General features: G+C 46.8%; 1 protein-coding gene across 3 annotated transcripts in view; it reads right to left on the minus strand.

The window, feature by feature from the left end:
- Positions 1-14,919, minus strand: part of SEC23IP (SEC23 interacting protein) — a 219,905-nt gene that overhangs the window by 152,770 nt on the left and 52,216 nt on the right. For all 3 annotated transcript variants that reach the window (XM_077257880.1, XM_077257879.1, XM_077257878.1), the window contains exons 5-9: positions 13,527-13,616; positions 12,354-12,471; positions 4,012-4,101; positions 2,644-2,785; positions 2,104-2,312 (exon numbers count right to left, since the gene is read on the minus strand). In XM_077257880.1, coding sequence (XP_077113995.1) covers positions 2,104-2,312; positions 2,644-2,785; positions 4,012-4,101; positions 12,354-12,471; positions 13,527-13,616 — 649 coding nt within the window. The remainder of the gene's footprint in view (positions 1-2,103; positions 2,313-2,643; positions 2,786-4,011; positions 4,102-12,353; positions 12,472-13,526; positions 13,617-14,919) is intronic.

Raw genomic sequence — 14,919 nt, forward strand, 5'->3', positions numbered from 1 at the left:
TAGGTTTAGCATCGCGGTCAGCTCTAGTTTCCATCACCCGAGAGCTTGTCCGTTTTTTCTATGCTTCTGATGTTCCCCTGCCATTGGGAACCATAACAGATGCCATTTGGGTTGACAAACGCGCCTGCTGTATTTCAACATTTCATAAATGATGTGTTCTCGCATGTTCTGGGGAAATTCGTTATTGTGTACCTTGATGACATTCTCATTTATTCATGCGACCGTGATACTCATTTAGAGCATGTCAGGCAGGTGTTACAGCTACTCAGAGAAAATAGGCTCTATGCAAAACTTGAGAAATGTGTATTTTCGGTTCAGGAGTTGCCTTTCTTGGGTTATATTGTGTCCGCTTTTGGGTTTAAAATGGACGCCGCTAAGGTGCAAGCGGTGCTGCGTTGGGAACAGCCTGATAACCTAGAAGCGCTCTAGCGGTTCCTTGGGTTTTCTAATTATTATAGGAAGTTTATCAAAGATTTTTCTACCATTGCTAAACCGCTTACTGACATGACGAAAAAGGGTACCAATTTCTCCGCCTGGCCTCAGGCTGCTGTGCGCGCATTCGAATTTCTGAAGAACAGATTTGCTTCGGCCCCTATTCTGGTGGAACCGGACGTATCGAAACCATTTACCGTGGAAGTCGATGCGTCTGAGGTTGGAGTGGGGGCGGTGCTGTCTCAAGGCTCATCTTTGGGCGAGTTGCGTCCATGCGCCTACTTTTCCAAGAAGCTGTCGCCCGCCGAACGTAACTACGATATCGGCAACAGGGAATTGTTGGCTATCAAGTTGGCTTTTGAGGAATGGCGACACTTCTTGGAGGGATCGGTCCACCAGGTTACAGTTATCACCGACCATAAAAATCTGCTTTATTTAGAGTCAGCCAAGCGTCGGTCCCCCAGGCAGGCTCGCTGGGCATTGTATGTGTTGGGGGCTTAGGTGTCGGCTGGATTAAGGTATATATGTTCCTATCAGGAACCGGTGGTTTATATATATCTCATCACATCACGTGCCGCAATAGTCTACATAAATTAGAGCAGCTGCGCCTTTTTCTTACCCTCTGTCAACACCCTTATTGGCTAGCAGGGTAGGGGGGTGGCAGAAAGCTGCAAGTTCATGACAAAAAGTGAAGTGGTTTACAGGAAGCCGGGGGCGCACACAGGGCTCAGCGCCTCCGTGCTGGGGCTCACACAGGGCCCGGCGCCTCTGTGCTGGGGCGCACACAGGGCCCGGCGCATCTGTACCGGGGCGCACACAGGGCTCGCCGCCTCCGTGCCGGGGAGCACACAGGGCCCGGCGCCTCCATGCTGGGGCGCACACAGGGCTCGGCAACTCCGTGCTGGGGTTCACACAGGGCCCTGCGCCTCCGTGCTGGGGTGCACACAGGGCCCGGCGCCTCCGTGCTGGGGTGCACACAGGGCCCGGCGCCTCCGTGCAGGGGCGCACACAGGGCCCGGCGCCTCTGTGCCGGGGCGCACACAGGGCTCGGCGCCTCCGTGCTGGGGCTCACACAGGGCCCGGCGCCTCCATGCTGGGGCGCACACAGGGCCCGGCGCCTCTGTACCGGGGCGCATACAGGGCTCGGCGCCTCCGTGCTGGGGCTCACACAGGGCCCGGCGCCTCCATGCTGGGGAGCACACAGGGCCCAGCGCCTCTGTACCGGGGCGCACACAGGGCTCGGTGCCTCCGTGCTGGGGTGCACACAGGGCCCGGGGCCTCCGTGCTGGGGCGCACACCGGGCTCGGTGCCTCCATACTGGGGCACACAAAGGGCTCAGCGCCTCCATACTGGGGCACACACAGGGCCCGGCACTCCCGTGCTAGGGCACACACTGGGCCCAGTGCTCCCATGTTGGGGAACAAAAGGTGAGGCGCTTCCATGCTGGGGGTTACAGAGGGAAGGGCGCCTTCGTGCTGGGGGACACAGAAGGCCAGAATGCAGCAATTGCCATCAAATGCCCTGTTCCCACAATAGGCACACATCAGAAGGTGTAATGTTCACCAAAGAGGCATTTATGGCAGATCTTGTGTATTTTCCACAGTGGGAGTTTGCGATATAGAGGAGTATGCAATAGAATTAAAATTAACAGTCATTGGAAAGGGAGCGTACCTAAACTGTGCCCGGCGACAGACACTCCGCCCATGAAGTCTGGGTTGCGGCTCATGAAGAGCTCATACAGCCGGTTGACCTCCAGACTGACTTTGTCCACGATGGTCTGGCAGTAGGTGGGACTGTTGTAGAATAGGACATCCAGCAGTGTCTCGTTGGTGAAGTGTCTTAGACGTCCAATACTGGGCAGAGTGATTTTCTTGATGTGTCTGTACAAGAAGACAGAGACTGACTGAGCAGATCAATTGAGAGGACAAGAGGTCAACCAGGAAAGGCCAGCACACCCCCTTTCAGCCCCCATTCCTGCAGCTACATTTCCTGCCTACTAAAGGTAATCAAAACAACAAAATGGGCAAGAATCATCGGCGGGCACCATGACTCAGAAGCAGAGACCTATGTAGGGCGATCCTCTGCAGATACAGGAATACAAGAGGGTGCTGGCTAAGATGTTTCAACCTCAGGGTTTATGTTCCCAGAGGTCAACTCAAATGTGCGCTCATAAAAGGACACGGTATGAGTGAATAATGTAACACTACTGACCTGTCCACTCCAGTCGCATCTCCATGCAGGGCACTGTGCCAATGGACTGGCAGAAACTCCACGCGATGCACTTTACCCTCATCCAAGAACTTTTTAAAATGAGACTGCAGTAACTTCAGAGACACGGACCTAAAATCATCGACTTCCCGGAAAGAAGAGGAAACACTGATTATACATAGCGCCTCAACATTCCTTCACTCCTCTCCTCATTACTGCTGAAATATGCCATGATTTCATGATCGTGGGGGTCAGACCGCTGCAGACAATCACAAGTCCTCCAACACATGGAGTGAGAAGACGAGATGCTAGAGAGGCCTTGGACCCTTCATGTTTGTTTGGGTGCCATTGTTCAGACCCTCACAATCCTGAACTTCTGGCTCCCTAAAAATATTAAGTCCAGTGTAAAGATGTCTGGAGATTCTAATTGATTGTGGTGCAAAAGACCTTCAAATGCCTTAAAACTTTTGTGCAATCCTCATCCTAGGTTGTTCAAAGCCAGTCTTAATGAATCAAGCCATTTGTGTTTTACACTTCATCATTTTAACAGCTCCATAGGGACCATCATGACTAACTTCAGGGTGCCAACAGCCTGTCTTGCCCTGGATGTGCTCAGATAGCTGACACATTGTTACAACGTATCAGTGCAAGAGTATGGACAGTAAGGCTATGTGCACACGTTGCGGATTTGCCTGCGGATTCGCAGCAGTTTCCCATGCGGTTTACAGTACCATGTAAACCTATGGAAAACCAAATCCGCAGTGCCCATGGTGCTGAAAATACCGCGCCGAAACGCTGCGGATTATTTTCCGTAGCATGTCAATTCTTTGTGCAGATTCCGCAGCGTTTTACACCTGCTCCTCAACAGGAATCCACAGGTGTAAAAATGCAGGTGAAATCCGCACACAAAAAACGCAAGAAATCCGAGAGTAATCCGCAGATAAAACGCAGTGCCAGCTGTGACAACATAGTGGATGGGATTTCAAGAAATCCCATGTCCTCTATGCGTCCACAGAAGCCTGTGGAGACTGACATGTGGCGCGTCTTTCGAGACAGCAGCATGTCAATTCCTCTTGCGGGAACACTAGCCTCCGCAAGAGAAATCTCACCAACAGAATGTATTGGATGCGGGAAATCTGCAAGCTTCAGTGAACACATCCGGATTTACCTGAGCTCAATAGCTGGCAGCGCTTTGGATGCAGCGAACATGTACTTATGTTACATGTTAGTAGCGCTGCTACTTCTGGATCTTGGGCACCCGGCCTTAGAACTCACAGGGGATTGTCTACATTGCAACAAAACTAACAGCCAAGTGAGCGAGATTAGTCAAGGATTCCAGTGCTCAGAAAAAACAAGTTGAGGAGCACTCACCACATTCAATGATACTCCTAAAGCGCAGGTCACACACGGGACCAATACCATGAACCATGAACACCAGATGGTCAGCCTGTGGCACCTCTCCTGCAGAAACAAGACAGAGTCACAATCAGTTACTGGAGCACCCCAAGAGACTAGAAAAAAGAAGCACCCCTGGAAATGCTTAAAAAGCAGAAACCCCCAAACTTTTCATTTAAATATAACTGGACCAACAACAAAGCGTTCATAACCACAGCATGTCCTATTCTCATACATTTTTATACATCAGACTTGGCCATTCAAATACATCAATCATACAAAAAGATGAAAAGCAGAGAGTATCCATTTTTAAATTATCCAATGCTAAATAGCAAAGGAAATCCAAGTTTAGACCCTATGTAAATACAGGTAAGAAACAAAGAAAAGAATAATGCACAAGGTAAGGGTTAGGCTAAAGACAGACAGAAATACCAGAATGTGCTCTTAGCTCTCCTCTTCAAATAACTACTCTAATTTGTATCCCTCATCTCTCCTCTCCATCTGATGTGGTGTGTAACCCTCATCTCTCCTCTCCATCTGATGGATGATCTGTTATGTATCCCTCATCTCTCCTCTCCATCTGATATGATCTGTTGTGTATCCCTCATCTCTCCTCTCCATCTGATGGATGATCTGTTATGTATCCCTCATCTCTCCTCTCCATCTGATATGATCTGTTGTGTATCCCTCATCTCTCCTCTCCATCTGATGGATGATCTGTTATGTATCCCTCATCTCTCCTCTCCATCTGATGGATGATGTGGTGTGTAACCCTCATCTCTCCTCTCCATCTGATATGATCTGTTATGTATCCCTCATCTCTCCTCTCCATCTGATGGATGATCTGTTATGTATCCCTCATCTCTCCATCTGATGATGTGGTGTGTATCCCTCATCTCTCCTCTCCATCTGATATGATCTGTTATGTATCCCTCATCTCTCCTCTCCATCTGATGGATGATGTGGTATGTATCCCTCATCTCTCCTCTCCATCTGATGATCTGTTATGTATCCCTCATCTCTCCTCTCCATCTGATGGATGATGTGGTGTGTAACCCTCATCTCTCCATCTGATGGATGATGTGGTATGTATCCCTCATCTCTCCTCTCCATCTGATGGATGATGTGGTGTGTATCCCTCATCTCTCCTCTCCATCTGACGGATGATCTGTTATGTATCCCTCATCTCTCCTCTTCATCTGATATGATCTGTTGTGTATCACTCATCTCCATCTGATGGATGATGTGTGTATCACTCATCTCTCCTCTCCATCTGATGGATGATCTGTTATGTATCCCTCATCTCTCCTCACCATCTGATGGATGATGTGGTGTGTAACCCTCATCTCTCCTCTCCATCTGATATGATCTGTTATGTATCCCTCATCTCTCCTCTCCATCTGATGGATGATCTGTTATGCATCCCTCATCTCTCCATCTGATATGATCTGTTGTGTATCCCTCATCTCTCCTCTCCATCTGATGGATGATCTGTTATGTATCCCTCATCTCTCCTCTCCATCTGATGGATGATGTGGTGTGTAACCCTCATCTCTCCTCTCCATCAGATGATGTGTTGTGTATCCCTCATCTCTCCTCTCCATCTGATATGATCTGTTATGTATCCCTCATCTCTCCTCTCCATCTGATATGATCTGTTATGTAACCCTCATCTCTCCTCTCCATCTGATATGATCTGTTATGTATCCCTCATCTCTCCTCTCCATCTGACGGATGATCTGTTATGCATCCCTCATCTCTCCTCTCCATCTGATATGATCTGTTATGTATCCCTCCTCTCCATCTGATGGATGATCTGTTATGTAACCCTCATCTCTCCTCTCCATCCGATGGATGATGTGGTATGTATCCCTCATCTCTCCTCTCCATCCGATGGATGATGTGGTGTGTATCCCTCATCTCTCCTCTCCATCTGATGGATGATCTGTTGTGTATCCCTCATCTCTCCTCTCCATCTGATGGATGATCTGTTATGTATCCCTCATCTCTCCTCTCCATCTGATGGATGATGTGGTGTGTATCCCTCATCTCTCTTCTCCATCTGATGGATGATGTGGTGTGTATCCCTCATCTCTCCTCTCCATCTGACGGATGATCTGTTGTGTATCCCTCATCTCTCCTCTCCATCTGATATGATCTGTTCTGTATCCCTCATCTCTCCTCTCCATCTGATTGATGATCTGTTATGTATCCCTCATCTCTCCTCTCCATCTGATATGATCTGTTCTGTATCCCTCATCTCTCCTCTCCATCTGACGGATGATCTGTTGTGTATCCCTCATCTCTCCTCTCCATCTGATATGATCTGTTGTGTATCCCTCATCTCTCCTCTCCATCTGATGGATGATGTGGTGTGTAACCCTCATCTCTCCTCTCCATCTGATATGATCTGTTATGTATCCCTCATCTCTCCTCTCCATCTGATGGATGATGTTGTGTGTAACTCTCATCTCTCCTCTCCATCTGATGGATGATGTGCTGTGTAACCCTCATCTCTCCTCTCCATCTGACGGATGATGTGGTGTGTATCCCTCATCTCTCCTCTCCATCTGACGGATAATCTGTTGTGTATCCCTCATCTCTCCTCTCCATCTGATGATGTGGTGTGTATCCCTCATCTCTCCTCTCCATCTGATGGATGATCTGTTATGTATCCCTCATCTCTCCTCTCCATCTGATATGATCTGTTATGTATCCCTCATCTCTCCTCTCCATCTGATGGATGATGTGGTGTGTATCCCTCATCTCACCTCTCCATCTGATGGATGATCTGTTATGCATCCCTCATCTCTTCTCTCCATCTGATATGATCTGTTGTGTATCCCTCATCTCTCCTCTCCATCTGATGGATGATGTGGTGTGTAACCCTCATCTCTCCTCTCCATCTGATGGATGATGTGGTGTGTAACCCTCATCTCTCCTCTCCATCTGATATGATGTTATGTATCCCTCGTCTCTCCTCTCCATCTGATATGATCTGTTATGTATCCCTCATCTCTCCTCTCCATCTGATGGATGATCTGTTATGTATCCCTCATCTCTCCTCTCCATCTGATGATTTGTTATGCATCCCTCATCTCTCCTCTCCATCTGATGGATGATCTGTTATGTATCCCTCATCTCTCCTCTCCATCTGATGGATGATGTGGTGTGTAACCCTCATCTCTCCTCTCCATCTGATGGATGATGTGGTGTGTAACCCTCAGCTGGTCGAGGGTGCATACTGCTGTGCGAGATGTGAGCACATTGTGCATTTGGAAGCCCAGATTTTGGATCTAAATGTGCAGCTGGCAACACTGAGATCCATAGACAATATGGAGAGGAGTCTTCTGCTCACAGAGCAGACGCTCAATGGGATAGATGAGGAGGGGGATGGTAGGATGGAGCTGCAGGACAGTGTGGCAGTTAGCTGGGTGACAGACAGAAGGCGGGATAGAGGGAAGAGTGCCAGGGAGGCTAGTCCTGATCTGGCACACCCCAATAAGTTTGCTAAGTTGGCAGATGAGGGGGGTGCCAGTACAGGGGTAGCACTGCTGCAGCCAGGCATGTCCTCTGAAAGCCGGAGGAGTGACTGCTCCAGTAAGAAGGGAAATAGGAGAGCAGGGCAGGCCAGACAGGTGCTGGTAGTGGGAGACTCAATTATTAGGGGAACAGATAGGGCAATCTGTCACAAAGACAGGGATCGTCGGACGGTGTGCTGCCTACCTGGCGCTCGAGTCCGACACATCGCTGATCGGGTGGACAGATTACTGGGAGGGGCTGGTGAGGACCCAGCGGTCATGGTGCACATTGGCACAAATGACAAAGTTAGAGGTAGGTGGAAGGTCCTTAAAGATGATTTCAGGGAATTAGGCTGCAAGCTGAAAGCAAGGACCTCCAACGTGGTATTTTCCGAAATACTGCCTGTACCACGTGCCACGCCAGAGAGGCAACGGGAGATTAGGGAGGTTAATAAGTGGCTCAAGAATTGGTGTAGGAAGGAGGGGTTTGGGTTCCTGCAGAACTGGGCCGACTTCTCAGTGGGCTACAGGCTCTACGCTAGGGACGGGCTGCACCTCAATGGGGAAGGTGCAGCTGTGCTGGGGGAGAAAATGGTTAGAAGGTTGGAGGAGTGTTTAAACTAGGGATTGGGGGGGAGGGTATTCATTTTATAGGAGGGGAAGATAGTGCAGATAGAGACCTGGGCACAAACAAGGAAGTTGGGGGTGGCGGTGGCATGGGGGGTGGGGTTAGAACAATTAATAATTTAAGAAAGAATAGAGGTACAGAGAGGAACATCAAGTGCATGTATACTAATGCCAGAAGCCTCGCCAACAAAATGGACGAATTAGAACTAATGTTGTTGGAGCATAATTATGACATGGTGGGGATATCTGAGACGTGGCTGGATGAGAGCCATGACTGGGCTGTTAACTTGCAGGGCTATAGCCTGTTCAGAAATGACCGTACAGATAAGCGAGGGGGTGGGGTGTGTCTGTATGTAAAATCGTCCTTAAAACCCATCCTGCGTGATAATATAGGTGAATTTAATGAAAATGTAGAGTCCCTGTGGGTGGAGATAAGGGGAGTGGGAAAAAATAATAAATTACTGATAGGGGTTTGTTATAAATCTCCAAAACTAATGGAAGCAATGGAGAATATCCTCGTAAAGCAAATAGATGAAGCTGCGACTCAAGGAGAAGTCATTATTATGGGGGACTTCAACTACCCTGAAATAGATTGGGGAACAGAAACCTGCAGTTCCAGTAAAGGTAATCGGTTTTTGACAACTATGAGAGACAATTACCTTTCACAACTGGTTCAGGACCCAACAAGAAGGGGGCACTGCTAGACCTAATATTAACCAACAGGCCAGACCGCATATCAAATATAAGGGTTGGGGGTCACTTGGGGAATAGTGATCACAAAATAATAAGTTTTCATGTAACCTTTAATAAGATGGGTAGTAGGGGGGTGACAAGGACACTAAACTTCAGGAGGGCAAATTTCCAAAGGGTGAGAGAGGATCTTGGTGCAATTAACTGGGACGATATCCTGAGACATAAAAGTACACAAAGAAAATGGGAGACGTTTATTAGCATCCTGGATAGGACCTGTGCACAGTATATACCGTATGGGAATAAACATACTAGAAATAGGAGGAAACCAATATGGCTAAATAGAGCTGTAAGGGGCGCAATAAGGGACAAAAAGAAAGCATTTAGAGAATTAAAGGAAGTAGGTAGTGAGGAGGCATTAAATAAATACAGAAAATTACATAAATTCTGTAAAAAGCAAATCAAGGCAGCAAAGATTGAGACAGAGAGACTCATTGCCAGAGAGAGCAAAAATAATCCCAAAATATTCTTTAACTATATGAATAGTAAGAAACTAAAAAATGACAGTGTTGACCCCCTTAAAAATAGTCTGGGTGAAATGGTGGATGAGGATGAGGAAAAAGCCAATATGCTAAATGACTTTTTTTCATCAGTATTTACAAAAGAAAATCCCATGGCGACAATATGATCAGTGATAACAAGAATTCCCCATTAAATGTCACCTGCTTAACCCAGCAGGAAGTACGGCGGCGTCTAAAAATCACTAAAATTGACAAATCTCCGGGCCCGGATGGGATACACCCCCGAGTACTGCAGGAACTAAGTACAGTCATTGATAGACCGTTATTTTTAATCTTTAAAGACTCCATAATAACAGGGTCTGTACCACAGGACTGGCGTATAGCAAATGTGGTGCCAATATTCAAAAAGGGGACAAAAACTGAACTCGGAAATTATAGGCCAGTAAGCTTAACCTCTACTGTGGGTAAAATCCTGGAGGGCATTCTAAGGGATGCTATACTGGAGTATCTGAGGAGGAATAACCTTATGACCCACTATCAGCACGGGTTTACTAGGGACCGTTCATGTCAGACTAATTTGATCAGCTTCTATGAAGAGGTAAGTTCCGGACTGGACCAAGGGAACCCAGTGGACGTAGTGTATATGGACTTTTCCAAAGCTTTTGATACGGTGCCACACAAAAGGTTGTTATATAAAATGAGAATAATGGGGATAGGGGAAAATATGTGTAAGTGGGTTGAGAGCTGGCTCAGGGATAGGAAACAAAGGGTGGTTATTAATGGAGCACACTCGGACTGGGTCGCGGTTAGCAGTGGGGTACCACAGGGGTCAGTATTGGGCCCTCTTCTTTTTAACATATTTATTAATGACCTTGTAGGGGGCATTCAGAGTAGAATTTCAATATTTGCAGATGACACTAAACTCTGCAGGGTAATCAATACAGGGGAGGACAATTTTATATTACAGGATGATTTATGTAAACTAGAAGCTTGGGCTGATAAATGGCAAATGAGCTTTAATGGGGATAAATGTAAGGTCATGCACTTGGGTAGAAGTAATAAGATGTATAACTATGTGCTTAATTCTAAAACTCTGGGCAAAACCATCAATGAAAAAGACCTGGGTGTATGGGTGGATGACAGACTCATATTCAGTGGCCAGTGTCAGGCAGCTGCTACAAAGGCAAATAAAATAATGGGATGTATTAAAAGAGGCATAGATGCTCATGAGGAGAACATAATTTTACCTCTATACAAATCACTAGTTCGACCACACTTAGAATACTGTGCACAGTTCTGGTCTCCGGTGTATAAGAAAGACATAGCTGAACTAGAGCGGGTGCAGAGAAGAGCGACCAAGGTTATTAGAGGACTGGGGGGTCTGCAATACCAAGATAGGTTATTACACTTGGGGCTATTTAGTTTGGAAAAACGAAGACTAAGGGGTGATCTTATGTTAATGTATAAATATATGAGGGGACAGTACAAAGACCTTTCTGATGATCTTTTTAATCATAGACCGGTGACAGGGACAAGGGGGCATCCTCTACGTCTGGAGGAAAGAAGGTTTAAGCATAATAACAGACGCGGATTCTTTACTGTAAGAGCAGTGAGACTATGGAACTCTCTGCCGTATGATGTTGTAATGAGTGATTCATTACTTAAATGTAAGAGGGGACTGGATACCTTTCTGGAAAAGTATAATGTTACAGGGTATATACACTAGATTCCTTGATAAGGCGTTGATCCAGGGAACTAGTCTGATTGCCGTATGTGGGGTCGGGAAGGAATTTTTTCCCCAATGTGGAGCTTACTCTTTGCCACATGGGTTTTTTTTTTGCCTTCCTCTGGATCAACATGTTAGGGCATGTTAGGTTAGGCTATGGGTTGGACTAGATGGACTTAGTCTTCCTTCAACCTTAATAACTATGTTACTATGTTACAAGGACAGAAGACAGTGGCACGGCCCAAGCATCACCAAACCAAAAAGTCAGGAGCCAATAGAAAAAATCCCTGAGGTTACCGGGTGCGGGCGGATCTTGGTGGGTGCCCTGCGCAAGGATCCGCGCCATTTTGCTTCAGGACAGGAAAGGGGGGGCAGGGATGGTGGATCCGGAACAAGTTTTCGTGGGGGACCTGGGGAGATCATTTTTCTTTAGTGATGAGCGAATATACTCGTTACTCGAGATTTCCCGAGCACGCTCAGGTGTCCGCCGAGTTTTTTTTAGTGCTCGGAGATTTAACTTTCTTCGCCGCAGCTGAATGATTTCCATCTGTTAGCCAGCATAAGTACATGTGGGGGTTGCCTGGTTGCTAGGGAATCCCCACATGTAATCAAGCTGGCTAACAGATGTAAATCATTCAGCTGCGTTAAGGAAAACAATCTCCGAGCACTAAACAATACTCGAAGGTCACCCGAGCGTGCTCGAGAAATCTCGAGTAATGAGTATATTCGCTCATCACTATTTTTCTTTCCTCTGACATGTTATATCATGTCAGAAGAGAGAGAGAAATTAGTTTTACTCCTGATCGCAAGGATTTTTTTATGCGATCACCGTTATTCGTTGAATAACGGCAATCACGTGATCGGGGACTGGAAAAACCAGCCCTGATCTTGTTCTCCAGGGTCTCAGAAACTGCCGGTAGCTGAAACCTCAGAGATTTTCCGACTCTGGGGGGCACTAGTACCTTATTCCCGATTGCAGTTTTAAAACAGCTAATGTGATTGTTCAACAATAGGGTCATTTGCACTACCCCCCCAATGCTTTAGAGAAAGACAAAATGTGCCCCTTCCCCAAGGACACCATAATTCAGTGGAAAAACATCCAACCATTAATTTTCCCCAACTTCTCTTCTCGCTTCTGCCCCGTGGTCCCAGAATGGTGCTGGAGGATGCTGTACCTAATGGTGGAGGAGACTACGAAGAGCACAAAGAATAAAGTCTGCAGGGCTAGATTACCGTCTGGTATGTCGTCATGGTCGTCTACGCCCCTCTTTACTACTCGTGGTCTGGCCTGACCATCCTGAGGGGTGCCCCACTCATCCGGAACGGCGCTGTGCTGGAACTGGACGATCACCTGCAGATTGGACACAGGACAGGAGGCAATGACTTTCACACAGCAGCATTTTCAGCCAGGGCGGGCTGCGAAAACATCTCAAACACTCGGACGAATGTTAATCAATAGGGTTCTTCACTAATCTTTTTTTTTTTCCCCAAACCGAATGTCAGCAGAAAAAAAAAAAATTGCATCATGCACTAGTGTCTCTTGCATTTCGGACGGTACTCATTTATTTATGTGTATGGGTGCAAGAAAACTCTAATCCCAGAAGGATCAACCATATAGCAGCGGACTGTTATGGACATACTGCAGTTCTTTAACTCAGGAAACTATATTTGGTCTTATCAATTTTAATAACTTCTGCTATGTAAAACGGATGCAATAAGCGTGATCTTTGTTTTTTTTTTAATGAAAAACTGACTTTTGCTTTGTGTTTGAACTTGGCCTTATAGATGCTTCTCTCTATTGGAAAGGAAGAATATATCCCCATATAAATCCCCCATATGTATCCCCTAGTGCATATGCTGCAGCCATGTGTGGAGCAGAAAGGTTCTCATACCCACGTTCGACTGAAAATGTATGTGTGTATACATGGCTGACACATAGACACTTCAGAACAGAAAGCCGGAGGAACGAGACCTACACACCGGCTCCTGATCGTCAAAAAAATAAAAAAGAGTCATTAGCTGACTTATGGAGCGAAAAAAAAACCTCCGTCTGCAATGGTTTCATCTTATGGAGTGTGTCATAAAGCTCAGATTGTGCCGGCAGCATCTCAGATTCCACCATTACCCATAGTATGTGCCCCCTCCTGTGCAGGATCCATCTGATGGCGGAAGTGAGATATACCAGTTATATCTGCCCCGCCTGAAAGTTACCCAAGACAGAACTACAACTGCTATGTGCACCCTTATGGCTCCTGTAGTTATCGACATGGTTAAACTGGCCTGGCCTATCATACGTGTATAACAGGACGTTGGGGCTCGCCTGTCATGCTGGATTGGTGCAGTTTTCTACGTCAGTTTCCTCATGATGGGAAGAGATGGCTGCAGGGATCGGAAGGCATTACACACCTTAGGATTGTGCATCACAATAGTCTCTCCTCCTGGGAACTCCAACCTCCGATGCCACTGATTACTGCTCACAGCTTTCTTGTACTCCATCTGCACAAAACACAACCACAATTATTATGGTCTAGGTGATCATATGCCGTCACTGCTCTGAAGGCCAATGATTCTGCTCATCCTGCGCATTCATATCAGAAGACCAGAGCCACAGACAACATACACACTGACCATATAGGATTACATGCAAATGCCATTCACTGTGTGATAACTGCCATGGGAACAGAAATGGTGGCTGATACTTACTAACAACATTTGTATAAAACATCAAGAGCTAAATACAGAGCAAGGACCTGGACCAGTAGAGGGGCTCCTCCACCAACTAAGAAGCTGGACAATACTGGACAGTCCAAAATCGAGGACCTAGACTTTCTGGGGAGAACTTTCCTCTGCTACATGAGTTTGTTAAGGGAACACTCTAGGCTTCAGGAACCTGTTACTATAGTCCATGTGTCTAAGATTTAATTGATTAGGTTGATATTTATGCTGTGTAACCCTCATCTCTCCTCTCCATGTGATAGCAGGATCTGGTGTGTAACCCTCATCTCTCCTTTTCATCTGACGAGTAACCATTATCGCTCCTCTCCATGTGACAGGATTTGTTGTGTAACCCTCAGAGTAACTTATAACTTAGCAAGGCCGAAAATAGGCATTAGACCTACCGCTAATTATGTTTCCAGGAGTCCATCCTGACAGCATCAGGGAGGACGTCTTCCTCCCCCTTGCTGGGACAGGAAACACACGAGAGTTTAAAAGGTCATGTCCCACCCCCAAATCCTCAGTGTTGTAACAAGAACCGCCTCATGGAAATGCAAATAATACTTTAATGACAAAAGAACATATTACATCATATGTCAGAAGCACATTACATCATATGTCATAACATCAAAGTAGGGAGGGAACAACCAGTGCTGTCAGGATGGACTCCTGGAAACATAATTACCGGTAGGTCTAATGCCTGTTTCCAGGACGTCCCTCCTGACAGCACTATGGAGAGTACCAAAGCACCTCCTTAGGGTGGGATTACCGCTTGGAGAACTTTTCTCCCAAATGCAGTGTGTTGACCAGACAAGACATCAAGTTTATAATGTTTGCAAAAGGTATTGGCACTTGCCCATGTTACTGCCCTGCAAATCTGCTCAAGAGAGACGCCTGTCCTCTCAGCCCAGGAAGCAGATATCCCTCACGTAGAATGTGCGTGAAGACCCCCGGAGGAGGGACCCCTTCAGACTGGTAGGCCTCGGAAATCACAGACGTGATCCAACGAGCGATAGAGGTCTTAGAGGCCTTCTTTCCTTTATTCTTTCCCCTGAAAAGAATGAACAAGTTTCGATCTACCCGC

The sequence above is a fragment of the Ranitomeya variabilis genome, chromosome 4, assembly GCF_051348905.1.
Source record: "Ranitomeya variabilis isolate aRanVar5 chromosome 4, aRanVar5.hap1, whole genome shotgun sequence".
Classification (NCBI taxonomy): Eukaryota; Metazoa; Chordata; class Amphibia; order Anura; family Dendrobatidae; genus Ranitomeya; species Ranitomeya variabilis.